Raw genomic sequence first — 21,851 nt, forward strand, 5'->3', positions numbered from 1 at the left:
ACCCAAACAGACCCGTGCCTGATCGGATCCGAGAGTAAAGAGAGAAAAACCTCCGACCTGAGTCAGTTGGAGCTCTGGTGCGCACTGCCTTCATATCATAGGCCTGCAGTAGCTAAAGCTTAATAATACAGGTCCCGTGTAGCTCAGTTGGTAGAGCATGGCGCTTGCAACGCCAGGGTTGTGGGTTCGTTTCCCACGGGGGGCCAGTATGAAAAATAAAATAAAAAAATGTATGCTGGATAAGAGCGTCTGCTAAATGCCTAAAATGTAAATATGCACACCACACCAAACCTTCACACAAGTTTCAAACTTTATTAGGGTAATATCAAAAGTAGGTATAGTCCATTGTTTATAGGGACAATAATAATAATATACCATTTAGCAGACGCTTTTATCCAAAGCGACTTACAGTCATACAAGCAGGCTAGTATATTGCAGTAAACACTTAATTTGGCCAAAGAAAATGGCTCAACAGAATGGTTTAAACCTTCACAAAAGTAGTACAAAACTCTAGGAACACCTTCCTAATATTGAGTTCCACCCACTTTTGCCCTCAGAACAGCTTCAATTCGATGGGGCATGGACCCTACAAGGTGTTGAAAGCCTTCCACAGGACTCCAATGCTTCCCACAGTTGTGTCAAGTTGGCTGGATGTCCTTTGGGTGGTGGACCATTTTTGATACACACGGGAAACTGTTGAGCGTGGAAAAACCCAGCAGCGTTGCAGTTTTTGACACACTTGGCACCTACTACCATACCCCGTTCAAAGGCACTTAAATCTTTTCATTCCCATTCACCCTCTGAATTGCGCACACACTATCATTGTCTCAAGGCTTAAAAATCCTTTAGCATGTCTCCTCCCCTTCATCTACACCAGTGGTCACCAACCTTTTTTGAGTGTATCACTTTTTGAGTCAAAAGGTAAGCCGAGATACTGTTTTATTTATATATACAGACAGTCAGTCAGTCAGTCTCAGTCCCAGTCAAAAGTTTGGACACACCTACTCATTCAAGGGTTTGAGATTCTTCAAAGTAGCCACCCTTTGCCTTGATGACAGCTTTGCACACTCTTGGCATTCTCTCAACCAGCTTCACCTAGAATGCTTTTCCAACAGTCTTGAAGGAGTTCCCACATATGCTGAGCACTTGTTGGCTGCTTTTCCTTCACTCTGCGGTCCAACTCATCCCAAACCATCTCAATTGGGTTGAGGTCGGGTGATTGTGGAGGCCAGGTCATCTGATGCAGCACTCCATCACTCCTTCTTGGTCAAATAGCCCTTACACAGCCTTGAGGTGTGTTTTGGGACATTGTCCTGTTGAAAAACAAATGATAGTCCCACTAAGCGCAAACCAGATGGGATGGCGTATCGCCGCAGAATGCTGTGGTAGCCATGCTGGTTAAGTGTGCCTTGAATTCTAAATAAATCACAGACCGTGGCACCAGCAAAGCACCCCCACACCATCACACCTCCTTCTCCATGCTTCACGGTGGGAACCACACATGCGGAGATCATCAGTTCACCTACTCAGCGTCTCACAAAGACACGGCGGTTGGAACCAAAAATCTCACATTTGGACTCATCAGACCAAAGGACAGATTTCCACCGGTCTAATGTCCATTGCTCGTGTTTCTTGGCCCAAGCAAGTTTCTTCTTCTTATTGGTGTCCTTTGATTTACTCAGTCTCCTCTGAACAGTTGATGTTGCGATGTGTCTGTTAATTGAACTCTGTGAAGCATTTATTTGGACTGCAATTTCTGAGGCTGGTAACTAATAAACTTATCCTCTGCAGCAGAGGTAACTCTGGGTCTTCCTTTCCTGTGGCGGTCCTCATGAGAGCCAGTTTCATCATAGCGCTTGATGGTTTTTGCGACTGCACTTGAAGAAAGTTCTTGAAATTTTCCAGATTGACTGACTTTCATGTCTTAAAGTAATGATGGACTGTCGTTTCTCTTTGCTTATTTGAGCTGTTCTTGCCATAATATGGACTAGCTCTATTTGGTAAAAGACCATCTTCTGTATACCCCCCTACCTTGTCACAACACAACTGATTGGCACAAACGCATTAAGAAGGAAAGAAATTCCACAAATTCACTTTTAAGAAGGCACACCTGTTAATTGAAATGCATTCCAGGTGACTACCTCATGAAGCTGGTTGAGAGAATGCCAAGAGTGTGCAAAGCTGTCATCAAGGCAAAGGGTGGCTACTTTGAAGAATCTCAAATATAAAATATATTTTGATTTAACACTTTTTTTTTGGTTACTACATGATTTCATATGTGTTATTTCATAGTTTTGATGTCTTCACTACTATTCTACAATGTAGAAAATAGTAAAAATAAAGACCCTTGAATGAGTAGGTATGTCCAAACTTTTTACTGGTACTGTAGACATATTTTTTACATGACTGAAAAACGTAAGTCCAGTGAGGGGGAAAAAAGTATTTGATCGCCTGCTGATTTTGTACGTTTGCCCACTGACAAAGAAATGATCAGTCTACAATTTTAATGGTAGGTTTATTTGAACAGTGAGAGACAGAATAACAACAAAAAAATCCAGAAAAGCCCATGTCAAAAATGTTATAGATTTGTTTGCATTTTAATGAGGGAAATAAGTATTTGACCCCCTCTCAGTCAAAGATTTCTGGCTCCCAGGTGTCTTTTATACAGGTAACGAGCTGAGATTAGGAGCGCACTTTAAAGGGAATGCTCCTAATCTCAGCTTGTTACCTGTATAAAAGACACCTGTCCACAGAAGCAATCAATCAATCAGATTCCAAACTCTCCACCATGGCCGAGACCAAAGAGCTCTCCAAGGATGTCAGGGACAAGATTGTAGACCTACACAAGGCTGGAATGGGCTACAAGACCATCGCCAAGCAGCTTGGTGAGAAGGTGACAACAGTTGGTGCGATTATTCGCAAATGGAAGAAACACAAAATAACTGTCAATCTCCCTCGGCCTGGGGCTCCATGCAAGATCTCACCTCGTGGAGTTGCAATGATCATGATAACGGTGAGGAATCAGCCCAGAACTACACGGGAGGATCTTGTCAATGATCTCAAGGCAGCTGGGACCATAGTCACCAAGAAAACAATTGGTAACACACTACACCGTGAAGGACTGAAATCCTGCAGTGCCCGCAAGGTCCCCCTGCTCAAGAAAGCACATATACAGGGCCGTCTGAAGTTTGCCAATGAACATATGAATGATTCAGAGGAGAACTGGGTGAAAGTGTTGTGGTCAGATGAGACCAAATTGGAGCTCTTTGGCATCAACTCAACTCGCCGTGTTTGGAGGAGGAGGAATGCTGCCTATGACCCCAAGAACACCATCCCCACTGTCAAACATGAAGATGGAAACATTATGCTTTGGGGGTGTTTTTCTGCTAAGGGGACAATACAACTTCACCGCATCAAAGGGACGATGGACAGGGCCATGTACCGTCAAATCTTGGGTGAGAACCTCCTTCCCTCAGCCAGGGTATTGAAAATGGGTCGTGGATGGGTATTCCAGCATGACAATGACCCAAAACACACGGCCAAGGCAACAAAGGAGTGGCTCAAAAATAAGCACATTAAGGTCCTGGAGTGGCCTAGCCAGTCTCCAGACCTTAATCCCATAGAAAATCTGTGGAGGGAGCTGAAGGTTCGAGTTGCCAAACGTCAGCCCCGAAACCTTAATGGCTTGGAGAAGATCTGCAAAGAGGAGTGGAACAAAATCCCTCCTGAGATGTGTGCAAACCTGGTGGCCAACTACAAGAAACGTCTGACCTCTGTGATTGCCAACAAGGGTTTTGCCACCAAGTACTAAGTCATGTTTTGCAGAGGGGTCAAATACTTATTTCCCTCATTAAAATGCAAATCAATTAATAACATTTTTGACATGCGTTTTTCTGGATTTTTGTTGTTGTTATTGTTTCTCACTGTTCAAATAAACCTACCATTAAAATTATAGACTGATCATGTCTTTGTCAGTGGGCAAACGTACAAAATCAGCAGGGGATCAAATACTTTTTTCCCTCACTGTATATGCAAGATTAACCTATTTAAAAACAGTACTGTAGTAATGAGGTGTGTGCAGTAGGCTATAGGCCCAAAACATGATCACCGCATATTGTCTTTGCTTGAATTGCCCTGCCAATGGATTGTTCTTCTCAGACCATTTTTTATTATATTTGAACATTTGAGGTAGGCTATATGATCACACTGGTAATAGATCAGTTGTTGTATTACTTGTGAGGCACAGCTGAGTGAGCATAATTAGCTTTTTTTATTTTACTGGGCTGATGGAGCCTGCATATTATGGTCAGTCTCAGTGGAGGGAGAGGGAAGCAGACTGAGGGTCCGCCTCTCAACGTCCCTCCGCTCTCCCTTTCCTCCGCTGACACTGACCAAAAAGGGACACTGTCTTCCAGCTGATGGTGAAACTCGAGTCGCAACACATTATTTCTGCCTCATGCACAAATTCATGTTGTTACTGCTATGACCAGAGAAATTGAAATTTTTACAATCTGCTAATAACGCAAGCCTATCGATACACTTCCCTACTCATTCATTGCAGCTGCAGTGCTGGTTGTAGTGCGAGTGGAAGTAGGGAGAATGCGCATTTTATGGCTTGTGAAAGTGTAGAATAGAAAGTGATGACAGTGCTGAGTAAGAACTTAAACATGAACTCACTCATAAAAACAGCAGCTCTTTGCTGTATTCGTTGACAGTCTCTCTGTAGTCATGGTTTTAAAAGTTTAGAAATCTCAGTATCGGCTTTGCTGTAGCTTTCTTTTACGCCTGCTACGTTACTGCGGACACTGTAATCTGAGCCATCCGATTGGCCAGTGGTAGGTCTATAGAGCACTTGATTTGCTCCCGCCGGAATGCCAGAGTTTGTACCTTCAGACATATGAAATGGTTCAAAATGGGAACACGTCGCCTACCCGGCGCGCAGGACAGCTGAATCAGGTGCACCAACCGCACGAGACGAATGTAAAAAATAGTAACGCAAGGTTTATCGTTGGGTTTTTTACAGAAATGCTTGGCGATCGACTAGGAATGCCTTGGAGATCGACCGGTCGGTGACCACTGATTGAAGTGGATTTAACAAGTGACATCAATAGGGGATCATATCTTTCACCTGGATTCACCTTGTCAGTCTGTCAAGGAAAGGGCAGGTGTTCCTAATGTTTTGTACACTCAGTGTATTGCAGCAATTACCAACAAAGGCTAGTGCCTGCCGTACCCAACAAATGACAGCAATCGGCTAATGATATCTATTTTACAACAGGCTTACTTCTAACTTAAACTAAATAAGGAGCAAATGATTAAAAAGACCGAACTAACCAACAAAAATGTCTCAACCGAATGAAACAAAACACGTACATATTTAAAGAACTGGTTTAGATTAATAAATAGGCCTACAATAATAATAATAATAATAATAATATTAATGATGATGATAAAACAAATGACTAAATATGAAAATAAATAAAAGTGTAAAAATGTTATTCTACCTGAATAGTGAGTTGCACAGTAACCTGCATTTGGCCGCACCAACATTCGTCTCATCTTTGTCCACTACAATATTAAAACTTGTCCACACTGAGGACATTACCCTTAGGCTATGGGCATTCTCTTTTTTTCCCTCTCTAGCTTTCGTTTTACCTCTGAAAAAGGCCAAGGCTTCTCTCTCTCTCTCCCTCTCTCTGCGCATGCACGTAAGGCAGTGCGCAAGGAGTGAGAGAATGGTGCTGAAGCATGAAATCGGGATGCCGGCTATAATTGAATTTATTTAATATTCATTTTTTGGGCCCGCCCTTCGTATCTCTCTCTAACCCTCTGCCCTGATTCCCATCTTCATTCTCCTTTCCTTCTTCTTTTCCTCCTTGTCTTTTGTGTTTCTGTCCACCCTTTCTGCTGGTACCATTTCTCTCCATGTCCATCATCTTGTCCATTTGGCTACTGTAGGAATAGGTAAGATGATGTGCTTGCTTGGCAACTGATCATCTCCTGACTGCAAGTGTCTTGCCAGCTGCAGTGACAAAAGCCAGGTTTCTTTTTCTCCAAATGTAGGCTACATGCCCCTTTACCGTTTCCTTTCTTCCGTGCATCTCGTGGTCCTCTTTCACTCTCCTGCTCTTTCACTCTCCCCCTCTTTGACTTTCAATCATCTCATATCTTTACTTGCCTAATACAGTTAAATGTCTCTAACACACTCTGTTCCTCTTCCGTGTGTGCATGCTGCTCAAGGTCTACCTTTTTGAATGTCTCTAACGACCCCCTCCTTTTCTGTATTTGTGTATACAGGCGCAATGCGGTGGATGCGTTCCGCGTGAACGTGATCCATGCGCGGCAGCAGGTACGCTCGCCGGTCACCAACATCGCCCGCACCAGCTTCTTCCACGTCAAGCGCTCCAACATCTGGCTGGCGGCGGTCACCAAGCAGAATGTCAACGCCGCCATGGTGTTCGAGTTCCTCTACAAGGTATATTTATTGGTGTTGTATGTATTGGCTGGCACAATCAACGTTTTTTCCTTCGGGATTAATAAAGAACTATCTTATTTTATCTCATCTTAAGATGTGCGACGTCATGACGGCCTACTTCGGCAAGATCAGCGAGGAGAACATCAAGAACAACTTTGTGCTGATCTACGAGCTGCTGGACGGTAAAGGAAGCCTTTTCTTTTACCGCTCTTTTAGGCTACCGTTATCTTTTTTTCTCTGGAAAGAGTCGAGCTGATGTGTCAGTCGTCTAATGTTGCTACTGTGTGTTTGTGTGTTAGGGATGGGTATTTGAAATTATTGCAGTATTCAAATAATTTGATATCAGGAGAGTTGAAATACATGTTTTAAATACGATATACAGTACCAGTCAAAAGTTTGGACACACCTACTCATTCCAGGGTTTTTCTTTATTTTTACTATTTTCTACATTGTAGAATAATAGTGAAGACATCAAAACTATGAAATAACACATATGGAATCATGTCGTAACCAAAAAAGTGTTAAACAAATCAAAATATATTTTAGATTCTTTAAAGTAGCCACGCTTTGCCTTGATGACAGCTTTGCACACTCTTGGCATTCTCTCAACCAGCTTCATGAGGTAGTCACCTGGAATTTATTTCAATTAACAGGTGTGCCTTTTTTAAAAGTTAATTTGTGGAATTTCTTTCCTTCTTAATGCGTTTGAGCCAATCCGTTGTGTTGTGACAAGGTAGAGGTGGTATACAGAAGATGGCCCTATTTGGTAAAAGACCAAGTCCATATTATGGCAAGAACAGCTCAAATAAGCAAAGAGAAACGACAGTCCATCATTACTTTAAGACATGAAGGTCAGTCAATCCAGAACATTTCAAGAACTTTGAAAGTTTCTTCAAGTGCAGTCGCAAAAACCATCAAGCGCTATGATGAAACTGGCTCTCATGAGGACCGCCAAAGGAAAGGAAGACCCAGAGTTACCTCTGCTGCAGAGGATAAGTTCATTAGAGTTAACTGCACCTCAGATTTCAGCCTAAATAAATGTGTTCAAGTAACAGACACAACTCAACATCAACTGTTCAGAGCAAGGGTTGCATTAAATAGGCTCTATTTTTTACTGATGCATTTGGTAATATTAAATTCATTCGCCCGAAACATATAAACAAAAGCATTCACTGTGAAAGTTGATAGGCTACATGTAGGCCATTCATATATAGTTTAGGCCATTCATATATAGCTTATGCGCATCACTTAGTTAAATTTATCGAATCCATTATTGTTTTCTTGCGCAAACTACGAGCAACACCTGTCAAACGCAGACATTTCCCTTAAAACACAGGGATGTTGATTCGCATGGGATGAGTATTATCAGAGGACATTAGGTTATTCTGGCCCCATCCATCCTCCCCTCAATACGGTGCAGTCGTCCTGTCCCCTTTTCAGAAAAGCATCCCCAAAGAATGATGTTTCCACCTCCATGCTTCACGGTTGGGATGGTGTTCTTGGGGTTGTACTCATCCTTCTTCTTCCTCCAAACACAGCGAGTGGAGTTTAGACCAAAAAGCTCTATTTTTGTCTCATCAGACCACATGACCTTCTCCCATTCCTCCTCTGGATCATCCAGATGGTCATTGGCAAACGTCAGACGGGCCTGGACATGTGCCGACTTGAGCAGGGGGACCTTGCGTGCGCTGCAGGATTTTAATCCATGACAGCGTAGTGTGTTACTAATGGTTTTCTTTGAGACTGTGGTCCCAGCTCTCTTCGGGTCATTGACCAGGTCCTGCTGTGTAGTTCTGGGCTGATCCCTCACCTTCCTCATGATCATTGATGCCCCATGAGGTGAGATCTTGCATGGAGCCCCAGACCGAGGGTGATTGACCGTGATCTTGAACTTCTTCCATTTTTCTAATAATTGCGCCAACAGTTGTTGCCTTCTCACCAAGCTGCTTGCCTATTGTCCTGTAGCCCATCCCAGCCTTGTGCATCAGCGCTCACCTAAAACATCCATATGCCACTGGTTGAGAGAAATTGTCATTGTTTTTGGGCAGAATTATGTGAGGTTTTATGTGTTGTTGGAGGTGCGTCTTGGTCAGTTTAGCTTAGAAAATGCCGCCTTCGTCAATCTGCCTAATGAGCGGGCAGGCTGTGCCTATAGCGTAGCAAAGCATAGCATATCATAATCACATGAATAAATTGGTTATAACAAACTCTGAACAACACTAAATCAATTATAAGCGTACCAGAGAGTCTGTAATGTTTTTTGGCAAGCCTTTTATTACAGCCAAGACTAAAAACAGTCTCATTCATTCGTGAATGCAATTTTGAAATGGAACGGTTTCATTATTTAAGCTAATTATTCAAGGCTCACTTTATTTTATTTAAAAACTAAAACACTTGGTTGCATTTCAAATCATGAATGACTCATATTGTGTGATGACATGAACGAATGATTGATTGATTGATACAGTAGCCTATAGAAGTATTGAAATTTAAGCCAAAGTAAGTTACGGTATTAAGACTAAACAGGATGTGCTCTTAGACCTACAGCTCCATGGTGGTTATACAAGGCTGCTATACTAAGACTACTTATGATAATGACATTATTTTTATTTTTTTTCGGACAATTTGGAACAGTGTAAACAACACTAAATAAATCATAATTAACACCAGAGAGGCTGTTCTATCAAAAAATAGTTTAAAGCCTTTATTACAGCAAAGCAAAGATTAAATGCAGCCGAATTTGTGAAATTGTTTACTTGACATGTCGTTGCGTGAGGCTTGGTGCTCACGGAATCAGTAGGCTATTAAACAAACACTCAAACAGGCAACAGAAGCAGGATCTGTCATATTTCTGTAGATACAGTGCCTTCGGAAAGTATTCAGACCCCTTGACTGTTTCCACATTTTGTTACGTTACAGCCTTTATTTTAAAGTTGATTAAATAAATAAAAATCCTCAGCAATCTACACACAATACCCCATAATGACGAAGCAAAATATTTTTTGGGGACATTTTTGCAAATGTATTAAAAATAATAAACAGAAATACCTTATTTACATAGGTATTCAGACCCTTTGCTATGAGACTCAAAATTGAGCTCAGGTGCATCCTGTTTCCATTGATCATCCTTGAGATGTTTCTACAACTTGATTGGAGTCCACCTGTGGTAAATTCAATTGATTGGACATGACTTGAAAAGGCACACACTTGTCTATATAAGGTCCCACAGTTGACAGTGCATGTAAGAGCAAAAACCAAGCCATGAGGTCGAAGGAATTGTCGTTAGTGCTCCGAAACAGGATTGTGTCGAGGCACATATCTGGGGAAGGGTACCAAAACAGTTCTGCAGCATTGAAGGTCCCCAAAAACACAGTGGCCTCCATCATTCTTAAATGGAAGAAGTTTGGAACCACCAAGGCTCTTCCTAGAGCTGGCCTCCCAGCCAAACTGTGCAATCGGGGGAGAAGGGCCTTGGTCAGGGAGGTGACCAAGAACCCGATGGTCACTCTGACTGAGTTCCTCTGTGGAGATGGGAAAACCTTCCAGAAGGACAACCATCTCTGCAGGACTTCACCAATCAGGCCTTTATGGTAGAGTGGCTAGACTGAAGCCACTCCTCAGTAAAAGGCACATGACAGCCCGCTTGGAGTTTGCTAAAAGGCACCTAAAGGACTCAGAAACAAGATTCTCTGGTCTGATGAAATCAAGATTGAACTATTTGGCCTGAAAGCCAAGCATCAAGTCTGGAGGAAACCTGGCACCATCTCTACGGTGAAGCATGGTGGTGGCAGCGTCATGCTTTGGGGATGTTTTTCAGCAGCAGGGACTGGGAGACTAGTCAGGATCGAGGCAAAGATGAACGGAGCAAAGTACAGAGAGATCCTTGATGAAAACCTGCTCCAGAGCGCTCAGGACCTCAGGCTGGGGTGAAGGTTCACCTTCCAACAGGACAACGACCCGTAGCACACAGCCAAGACAACGCAGGAGTGGCTTCGGGACAAGTCTTTGAATGTCCTTGAGTGTCCCAGCCAGAGCCCGGACTTGAACCCGATCGAGCATCTCTGGCGAGACCTGAAAATAGCTGTGCAGCAACGCTTCCCATCCAACCTGACAGAGCTTGAGAGGAGCTGCAGGGAAGAATTGGAGAAACTCCCCAAATACAGGTGTGCCAAGCTTGAAGACTCGATGCTGTAATCGCTGCTAAAGGTGCTTCAACAAAGTACTGAGTATAGGGTCTGAATTCTTATGTAAATGTGATATTTCCGTTTTTATTTGTAATACATTTGCAAAAATTTCTAAACCTCTTTTTGCTTTGTCATTATGGGACATTGTTTGTGGATTGAAGAACATTTTATAATAAGGCTGTAACGTAACAAAATGTGGAAAAAAACAAACACAGCATTCCACAGTAAGAACATCATACCAAAGGTCAAGCGTGGTGGTGTGGTTTGGGGCTGCTTTGCTGTTTCAGGACCTGGACGACTTGCCTTAATAGAAGGAACCATGAATTCTGCTCTGTATCAGAAAATTCTACAGGAGATTGTCAGACCATCCGTCTGTGAGCTGAAGCGCAGCTGGGTCATGCAGCAAGACAATGATCCAAAACACACAATCAAGTCTACATGAAAATAGCTCAAAAGCAACACATTGGAAGTTTTGGAATGGCCTAGTCAAAGTCCAGACCTTGGTTGGAGTCATTGCAGCTAAAGGTGGCACAACCAGTTATTGAGTATAAGGGGGCAATTACTTTTTCACACAGGGGAATTGGGTGATGCATAACTTTGTTTATGAAATAAATATGTAATTGTGTTATTTGTTCACTTATGTTCCCTTTATCTAATATTAGGTTTTGGTTGAAGATCTGATAACATTCAGTATCACAAATATGCAAAAGTAGAGAAAATTAGAAAGGGGGCAAATACTTTTTCATAGCACTGTAGATAGTCTTTTCATTGATAAAAAACAAATATACTCTCACAAGTAATCGAATACTAAAATCTGTTCGGATATTTGAATAACTGTGCCCATCCCTAGTGTGTGTGTGCTCAATTGCAGCATATTATTTCCCCCCTCGGTTTACAACAACCTAACAAACTTTATAGGTATTCCACACAACCGTCATGCCACATCCTGAAGTGGTTCTCTCGTGCCGCGGTCAGCCTTTCTGCTGTGCTGTTGTTTTTTTCGGTTTAGATTTTTGTGAGTTTTAAGCAAGAAAATCTAAACCTAAAGAAAATATAGCGCCGGCAGATGTCTAGGTGTGCTGTGTGACGGTGACAGACATTGCAGACTTGCTAATATCCACTCAAGATATTGGTGATATTATTATGATTGCTTTTCTATCTTTAAAAAGTTTTTTTTTGGAAGAGATAGTGAGATAGGATGATAGTGGTGAAAGGTGGAGAGGTTGTGTCTAAGGCAGTAGGTTAATGCCCTGCCGGCACAGTAGACATTATCCCTAGACCAGCCAGGCCACATATTGGTTTTCTTTTAGGTGAATAGCAATATACAGAAAATGCAGCAGTGGAAATGTTTTAAAAACATACAAGTACAACTTTCTTCTGACCTATGATGTGATGATGTTTGGGGAAGACGACGGTGTTTGAGACTAAAAGAGGGTAACTGTTCGAATCAACCCCTCTCCTCCCCTGCAACCATTTCCCAGATCGTCGCTCATGTTCAATACGGTCTCTGAATTTACCTGGTCAAGTAATGGTTACATAAAATAAGATGGTGTTTCTTTGTGAGCCCAGCTGGTGAGCTCATAGCAGAAGTGTGTGGTCTCACGGTCACCTTGCCTCTTGTAGAGATCCTGGACTTTGGCTACCCCCAGAACTCGGAGACTGGCGCACTGAAGACCTTCATCACTCAAACGGGCATCAAGAGCCAGGTGGGCACCATGACAATTATTTTAAGATATCTCTCATATCCAGTTTGGACTGCGTGGTAGTCACACAGTAGTATACCTTTTCAGCTGTTGATGTTGGGCATGAGGGATTGCTCCAGTTAGAGCTGATGATAGTGATGAATTCGATGTAGACTTGTGTAATGTCTTTTTTCTCTCGCTCGCTCGCTCTGTCTGTGTGTCTCGCTCTCTCCTCTCTCTGTGTCTCGCTCTCTCCTCTCTCTGTCTGTGTCTCTCTCTCTGTGTGTCTCGGTGTCTCTCTCTGTCTCTCTCCTCTCTCTGTGTCTCTCTCTCTCCTCTCTCTGTGTCTCTCTCTCTCCTCTGTCTGTGTCTCTGTCTCTGTGTGTCTCTCTCTCTCTGTCTCGGTGTCTCACGCTGTGTCTCTCTCTCCTCTCTCTGTGTCTCGCTCGCTGTCTCTCTCTCCTCTCTCTGTGTCTCTCTCTCTCCTCTCTCTGTGTCTCTCGCTCTCTGTGTCTCTCTCTCCTCTCTCTGTGTCTCGCTCTCTGTCTCTGTGTCTCGCTCTCTGTCTCTGTCTCTCTCCTTTCTCTGTGTCTTTGTGCTCCGTGGCTGCCGTTTATCCCTTGGTCATTTCATTCTCCAGCACCATGTGAGTACTCTCCCTTTTTGATTGTTTGTTTAAAGGCTGTTTTACATCTTGCACAGCGGGGTGACTGTCTCCTTACGGATATATCAGCAACATATTGCTGAGTCCAACTTGACATATTGAGTTGTCGTTGGAATTATCCAGGTGAAAAGTGTTTCAGACATAACAATCTGACATTCTCGTTTTCGCTCTTCTCCTACTGTTCGTTCCTCTGTCTCTCCCCGATCTCTGTCCATCCTTCTTCCTCCCTGTCCTTTTCCTCGCTCCCCTCTTTCTGTCCATCCCTCATTTTCCCCCTCTCTCTGTCCACCAGTCCAAGGAGGAGCAGTCTCAGATCACCAGTCAGGTGACTGGGCAGATCGGCTGGCGTCGCGAGGGCATCAAGTACCGTCGCAACGAGCTTTTCCTGGACGTGCTGGAGAGTGTCAACCTGCTGATGTCTCCACAAGGTAATACCGATGTGTGAAGTGTGTGTTTTGCAACAAGGACTTTGTAACACTGCTGTACTGAAACAAATCAACAGAGACAAACGTACACTGGACTCGGGTCTTGGGCCTTGCTTGAATTAATACATTTTATTGGACATGTTTAAAATTCATATAAAGGTCACTAATTCATGTGAGGACAACAATACTTACATAAGAATGATAGAGAATTTAAAAACAATGAAGTCTACCAACTTATTTCCATTGTGGCCCTCGTTATCATGTGGGCAGCAAGACAGTTTGGGCAAGACTGGCTGTGCATTGGGCAAGACTGGCTGTGCATTGGGCACTTCTAAGGCACTTCACATTCGTTACAATTGGAAAATACATACAATACATTGAGCTCCAAAAGAATTGTGACAGTGATGCACTTTTTTTTGTTCTGGCTCTGTACGCCAGCACTTTGGATATGAAATGGTATAATGACAGATTGGTTGAAGTGCAGACTGTCAGCTTTAATTGGAGGGTATTTTCATCCATATCGGGTGAACCGTTTAAATTACATTTACATTTTAGTCATTTAGCAGACGCTCCTATCCAGAGCGACTTTACAGTTAGTGCATACATTTATTTTTTTCATACTGGCCCCCCATGGGAATCGAACCCACAACCCTGGCGTTGCAAGCGCCATGCTCTACCAACTGAGCTACACGGGGCCTGTCTAAATTACAGCACTTTTTTTAGGGGACCAAAAGTATTTGGACAAATTCACTTATGTTTATTAAAGTAGTCAAGTTTAGTACTTGGCCTATATTCCTAGCACGCAATGAATACATCAAGCTTGTAACTCTACAAACTTGTTGGATGCTTTTGCTGTTTCTTTTGGTTGTTTCAGATAATTTTTTGCCCAATAGAAATGAATGATAAATAATTATTGTAAATTAGAATATGTTTCTAAACACTTCTACGTTAATGTAGATGCTATTATGATTACTGATAGTCCTGAATTAATCGTGAATATTAATGAGTGAGAAAGTTAGACTTACAAATATCTTACCCCCAAGACATGCTAACCTCTCACCATTACAATAACAGAACAGGTTTGCATTTTTGGGGGGGGGTATGATATTTGTGCGTCTCACTCATCATTATTCACTATCCGTAATCATGGTAGCATCCACATTAATGTAGAAGTGTTTAGAAACGTATTTTATAGCCCTCTAACCAATTGTACTATTATGTGTGTTTTTTCGCGTTTTGTTATTTATTCTGTACATAATGTTTCTGCCACCGTCTCTTATGACCAAAAAGAGCTTCTGGATATCAGGACAGCGATTACTCCCCTCGTATTGGACAAAGATTTTTTCTTCAACGAGTCGAACGCAAAGGATATTCTACAGACACCCGACAAGGCCCAAATCCCCGTCATTCGCATGAGAAAGAGACAGAGATATCGTGGACGTAGGTCGGGGTGCCTTGTAAGGATCCGACGGCTAGCGAGTAAACTGCCTCTTCCATCAATCCTATTAGCCAATGGTCAATCATTTGAAAACAAATTGGACGACATAAGATTAAGGTTATCCTACCAACGGGACATTAAAAACTGTAATATCTTATGTTTCACCGAGTCGTGGCTGAACGACGACATGGACAACATACAGCTGATGGGATATACGCTACATCGGCAGGATAGAACGGCTGACTTTGGTAAGACAAGGGGTGGCGGTCTATATTTGTAAACAACAGCTGGTGCATAAAATCTAATACTAAGGAAGTCTTGAGGTTTTGCTCGCCGGAGGTAGAGTATCTCATGATAAGCTGTAGACCACACTATTTACCAAGAGAGTTTTCATCTATATTTTTCGTAGCTGTCTATTTACCACCACAAACCGATGCTGGCACTAAGATTGCATTCAATGAGCTGTATAAGGCCATAAGTAAACAGGAAAACGCTCATCCAGAGGCAGCGCTCCTAGTGGCCGGGGACTTTAATCCGTTGTACCTCATTTCTACCAGCATGTAAAAAAACTCTAGACCACCTTTACTCCACACACAGAGATGCGTACAAAGCTCTCCCTCGCCCTCCATTTGGCAAATCTGACCATAATTATATCCTCCTGATTCCTGCTTATAAGCAAAAACTAAAGCAGGAAGCACCAGTGACTCGGTTAATAAAAAAAGTGGTCAGATGACGCAGATGCTAAGCTACAGCACTGTTTTGCTAGCACAGACTGGAATATGTTCCGGGATTCTTCAGATAGCATTGAGGAGTACACCACATCAGTCACTGGCTTCATCAATAAGTGCATTGATGACGTTGTCCCCACAGTGACCGTACGTACATACCCAAACCAGAAGCCATGGATTACAGACAACATCCGCACTGAGCTAAAGGGTAGAGCTGCCGCTTTCAAGGAGCGGGACTCTAACACGGACGCTTATAAGAAATCCCACTATGCCCTCCAACGAACCATCAAACAGGCAAAGAGTCAATACAGGACTAAGATTGAATCGTACTACACGGGCTCTGATGCTCGTCGGATGTGGCAGGGCTTGAAAACTATTAGACTACAAAGGGAAGCACAGCCGCGAGTTGCCCAGTGACACAAGCCTACCAGACGAGCTTAATCACTTCTATGCTCGCTTCGAGGCAAGCAACACTGAAGCAAGCATGAGAGCATCAGCTGTTCCGGATGACTGTGATCACGCTCTCCGTAGCCGATGTGAGTAAGACTTTTAAGCAGGTTAACATTCACAAGGCCGCAGGGCCAGACGGATTGCTAGGATGTGTACTACGAGCATGCGCTGACCAACTGGCAAGTGTCTTCACTGACATTTTCAACATGTCCCTGACTGAGTCTGTAATACCAACATGTTTCAAGCAGACCACCATAGTCCCTGTGCCCAAGGACACTAAGATAACCTGCCTAAATGACTACCGACCCGTAGCACTCACATCTGCAGCCATGAAGTGCTTTGAAAGGCTGGTCATGGCTCACATCATCACCATTATCCCAGAAACCCTAGACCCACTCCAATTTGCATACCGCCCCAACAGATCCACAGATGATGCCATCTCTATTGCACTCCACACTGCCTTTCTCACCTGGACAAGAGGAACACCTACGTGAGAATGCTATTCATTGACTACAGCTAAGCGTTCAACACCATAGTGCCCTCAAAGCTCATCACTAAGCTAAGGACCCTGGGACTAAACACCTCCCTCTGCAACTGGATCCTGGACTTCCTGACGGGCCGCCCCCAGGTGGTAAGGGTAGGTCACAACACATCTGCCATGCTGATCCTCAACACAGGGTCCCCTCAGGGGTGCGTGCTCAGTCCCCTCCTGTACTCCCTGTTCACCCTTGACTGCATGGCCAGGCACGACTCCAACACCATCATTACGTTTGCTGACGACACAACAGTGGTAGGCCTGATCACCGAAAACGATGCGAGCCTATAGGGAGGAGGTCAGAGACCTGGCTGTGTGGTGCCAGGATAACAACCTCTCCCTCAACGTGATCAAGACAAAGGAGATGATTGTGGACTACAGGAAAAAAAAAAGAGGACTGAGCACGCCCCCATTCTCATCGACGAGGCTGTAGTAGAACAGGTTGAGAGCTTCAAGTTCCTTGGTGTCCACATCACCAACGAACTATCATGGTCAAACACAACAAGACAGTCGTGAAGAGGGCACGACAAAGCCTATTCCCCCTCGGGAGACTGAAAAAAATTGGCATGGGTCCTCAGATCCTCAAAAAGTTATACAGCTGCACCATCGAGAGCATCCTGACTGGTTGCATCACCGCCTGGTATGGCAACTGCTCTGCCTCCGACCGCAAGGCACTACAGAGGGTAGTGCGTACGGCCCAGTACATCACTGGGGCCAAGCTTCCTGCCATCCAGGGCGTCTATACCAGGAGGTGTCAGAGGAAGGCCCTAAAAATTGTCAAAGACTCCAGCCACCCTAGTGATAGACTGTTCTCTCTGCTACCACACGGCAAGCGGTACTGGAGCGCCAAGTCTAGGTCCAAAAGGCTTCTTAACAGCTTCTACACCCAAGCCATAAGGCTCCTGAACAGCTAATCATGGCTACTCTGACTATTTGCACTGCCCCCCCACCCCACCCCATCCCCTTCTTTTACACTGCTGCTACTCTGTTTATTTATACATAGTCACTTTAACTCTACCCACATGTACATATTACCTCGACTAGCCGGTGCCCCCGCACATTTTCTCTGTACCGCTACCCCCCTGTATATAGTCTCCCTACTGTTATTTTATTTTACTGCTGCTATTTAGATATTTCCTTTTATTTTTTACTTAGCTATTTTTTACTTAACACTTTTTTTATTTTCTTAACCGACAATGCAGTTAATTTTTTATTTTTTGTGTTTTTTTTAAAGGGCTTGTAAGTAAGCATTTCACTAATGTCTACACCTGTTGTATTTGGCGCATGTGGCAAAAATACAATTTGATTTGATTTCTTACAATAAAAGTGACTCTGAAATGACATTCAATTATTTACCGTTCATTTGTATTGGGCACAAAATAATATGAAACGCAACCAAAACAAACAGCAAATGCATCTAAGAAGTTTGTAGTGAGAGACAGAATAACAACAACAGAATCCAGAAAAACGCATGTCAAAAATGTTATAAATTGATTTGCATTTTAATGAGGGAAATAACTATTTGACCCCCTCTCAATCAGAAAGATTTCTGGCTCCCAGGTGTCTTTTTATACAGGTAACAAGCTGAGATTAGGAGCACACTCTTAAAGGGAGTGCTCCTAATCTCAGTTTGTTACCTGTATAAAAGACACCTGTCCACAGAAGCAATCAATCAATCAGATTCCAAACTCTCCACCATGGCCAAGACCAAAGAGCTCTCCAAGGATGTCAGGGACAAGATTGTAGACCTACACAAGGCTGGAATGGGCTACAAGACCATCGCCAAGCAGCTTGGTGAGAAGGTGACAACAGTTGGTGCGATTATTCGCAAATAGAAAAAACACAAAAGAACTGTCAATCTCCCTCGGCCTGGGGCTCCATGCAAGATCTCACCTCGTGGAGTTGCAATGATCATGAGAACGGTGAGGAATCAGCCCAGAACTACACGGGAGGATCTTGTCAATGATCTCAAGGCAGCTGGCTCCATAGTCACCAAGAAAACAATTGGTTACACACTACGCCGTGAAGGACTGAAATCCTGCAGTGCCCGCAAGGTCCCCCTGCTCAAGAAAGCACATATACAGGCCCGTCTGAAGTTTGCCAATGAACATCTGAATGATTCAGAGGAGAACTGGATGAAAGTGTTGTGGTCAGATGAGACCAAAATCGAGCTCTTTGCCATCAACTCAACTCGCCGTGTTTGGAGGAGGAGGAATGCTGCCTATGACCCCAAGAACACCATCCCCACCGTCAAACATGGAGGTGGAAACAATGCTTTGGGGGTGTTTTTCTGTTAAGGGGACAGGACAACTTCACCGCATCAAAGGGACGATGGACAGGGCCATGTACCGTCAAATCTTGGGTGAGAACCTCCTTCCCTCAGCCAGGGCATTGAAAATGGGTCGTGGATGGGTATTCCAGCATGACAATGACCTAAAACCAAGGCAACAAAGGAGAGGCTCAAGAAGACGCACATTTAGGTCCTGGAGTGGCCTAGCCAGTCTCCAGACCTTAATCCCATAGAAAATCTGTCGGGAGCTGAAGGTTCGAGTTGCCAAACGTCAGCCTCGAAACCTTAATGACTTGGAGAAGATCTGCAAAGAGGAGTGGGACAAAATCCCTCTTGAGATGTGTGCAAACCTGGTAGCCAACTACAAGAAACGTCTGACCTCCTGTGATTGCCAACAAGGGTTTTGCCACCAAGTACTAAGTCATGTTTTGCAGAGGGGTCAAATACTTATTTCCCTCATTAAAATGCAAATCAATTTATAAAATTTTTGACATGCATTTGTCTGGATTATTTTGTTGTTATTCTGTCTCTCACTGTTCAAATAACCCTACCATTAAAATTATAGACTGATCATGTCTTTGTCAGTTGGCAAACGTACAAAATCAGCAGGGGATCAAATACTTTTTTCCCTCACTGTAAGTGAATTTGTCCCAATACTTTCGGTCCCCTAAAATTGGGGGACTATGTGCAAAAAGTGCTGTAATTTCTAAACTGTTCACCCGATATGGATGAAAATGACAGTCTGCACGTTAAGCTCATAGTCATTGTATCGTTTCAAATTCAAAGTGCTGGAGTACAGAGCCAAAACAACAAAATATGTGTCACTGTCCCAATACTTTTGGAGCTCACTGTATATATACAATCACATAGACTAGACAAGGTCAGTGATCCAATGATCTATCATGACCTCACATTACAAAGGCTAGGCTACTAGGGCTTTACAGTTGTATATAATATATTGGCACCCTTGCACTTTTCGTAAATATTTCAAATAAGTTGAAATTGAAAAACACTGTCTCCACACCATGTTATTGGATTTTCATCATTGCAGAACAATTTTTATGTTTGAACTTAAGTTTACAATTTTAATTTAGAAAATAATGACAAATGGCATGGACAAAATTATTGGCACCCTGGAACTAGTACTTGGTTGCACAGCCTTTGGCCAAGATTACTGCAGACAAACGCTTCAATGAGCTTGCTGCACCTTTCTACTAGCAATTTGGCAGCCGCAAACTGCTCTAATTCATTTTTGAGAGGTGCCCTCCACCAGCTGCTGTTTTCAGATCTCACCATAGGTTTTGGATGTGATTTGGACTCTTCGCTGGTCACTCCAGAGTAGTCCAGCGTTTCTTCTTGAACCATTCCTGGGTCCTTTTTGACGTGTGTCCTGCTGGAAGACCCACAACCTTCAATGGAGACCCAGTTTTTGGACACTGGGTTGAACATTGGACTCCAAAACACCTTGATAATCTGCTGATTTCATGATGTCACAAAGTATTTAAGAAAAGGGCAAGGGTGCCAATATATTTGGCCGCAACTGTATATACACTGCTCAAAAAAATTAAGGGAACACTAAAATAACACATCCTAGATCTGAATGAATGAAATAATCTTATTAAATACTTTTTTCATTACATAGTTGAATGTGCTGACAACAAAATCACACAAATTATCAATGGAAATCAAATGTATCAACCCATGGAGGCCTGGATTTGGAGTCACCCTCAAAATGTAAGTGGAAAACCACACTACAGGCTGATCCAACTTTGATGTAATGTCCTTAAAACAAGTCAAAATGAGGCTCAGTAGTGTGTGTGGCCTCCACGTGCCTGTATGACCTCCCTACAACGCCTGGGCATGCTCCTGATGAGGTGGCGGATGGTCTCATGAGGGATCTCCTCCCAGACCTAGACTAAAGCATCCGCCAACTCCTGGACAGTCTGTGGTGCAACGTGGCGTTGGTGGATGGAGCGAGACATGATGTCCCAGATGTGCTCAATTGGATTCAGGTCTGGGGAACGGGCGGGCCAGTCCATAGCATCAATGCCTTCCTCTTGCAGGAACCGCTGATACACTCCAGCCACATGAGGTCTAGCATTGTCTTGCATTAGGAGGAACCCAGGGCCAACCGCACCAGCATATGGTCTCACAAAGGGTCTGAGGATCTCATCTCGGTACCTAATGGCAGTCAGACTACCTCTGGCGAGCACATGGAGGGCTGTGCGGCCCCCCAAAGAAATGCCACCCCACACCATGACTGACCCACCGCCAAACCGGTCATGCTGGAGGATGTTGCAGGCAGCAGAACGTTCTCCACGGCATCTCCAGACTCTGTCACGTCTGTCACGTGCTCAGTGTGAACCTGCTTTCATCTGTGAAGAGCACAGGGCGCCAGTGGCGAATTTGCCAATCTTGGCGTTCTCTGGCAAATGCCAAACGTCCTGCACGGTGTTGGGCTGTAAGCACAACCCCCACCTGTGGACGTCGGGCCCTCATACCACCCTCATGGAGTCTGTTTCTGACCGTTTGAGCAGACACATGCACATTTGTGGCCTGCTGGAGGTCATTTTGCAGGGCTCTGGCAGTGCTCCTCCTGCTCCTCCTTGCACAAAGGTGGAGGTAGCAGTCCTGCTGCTGGGTTGTTGCCCTCCTACGGCCTCCTCCACGTCTCCTGATGTACTGGCCTGTCTCCTGGTAGCGCCTCCATGCTCTGGACACTACGCTGACAGACACAGCAAACCTTCTTGCCACAGCTCGCATTGATGTGCCATCCTGGATGAGCTGCACTACCTGAGCCACTTGTGTGGGTTGTAGACTCCGTCTCATGCTACCACTAGAGTGAAAGCACCGCCAGCATTCAAAAGTGACCAAAACATCAGCCAGGAAGCATAGGAACTGAGAAGTGGTCTGTGGTCACCACCTGCAGAACCACTCCTTTATTGGGGGTGTCTTGCTAATTGCCTATAATTTCCACCTG

At 43.8% G+C, this 21,851-nt stretch overlaps 1 protein-coding gene across 6 annotated transcripts in view; it reads left to right on the plus strand.

Annotated features, from left to right (window-relative positions):
• LOC121567308 (AP-2 complex subunit mu-B) overlaps window positions 1-21,851 on the plus strand; it is a 43,852-nt gene that overhangs the window by 12,243 nt on the left and 9,758 nt on the right. For 4 of the 6 annotated variants that reach the window (XM_041877245.1, XM_041877246.2, XM_041877244.2 and 1 more), the window contains 5 exons: window positions 6,298-6,475; window positions 6,570-6,657; window positions 12,283-12,365; window positions 12,982-12,987; window positions 13,298-13,433. In XM_041877245.1, coding sequence (XP_041733179.1) covers window positions 6,298-6,475; window positions 6,570-6,657; window positions 12,283-12,365; window positions 12,982-12,987; window positions 13,298-13,433 — 491 coding nt within the window. The remainder of the gene's footprint in view (window positions 1-6,297; window positions 6,476-6,569; window positions 6,658-12,282; window positions 12,366-12,981; window positions 12,988-13,297; window positions 13,434-21,851) is intronic. The other 2 variants (XM_041877247.1, XM_041877249.2) reach the window with 1 other exon arrangement.

Source organism: Coregonus clupeaformis, chromosome 6 (genome assembly GCF_020615455.1).
Source record: "Coregonus clupeaformis isolate EN_2021a chromosome 6, ASM2061545v1, whole genome shotgun sequence".
NCBI classification, from domain to species: domain Eukaryota; kingdom Metazoa; phylum Chordata; class Actinopteri; order Salmoniformes; family Salmonidae; genus Coregonus; species Coregonus clupeaformis.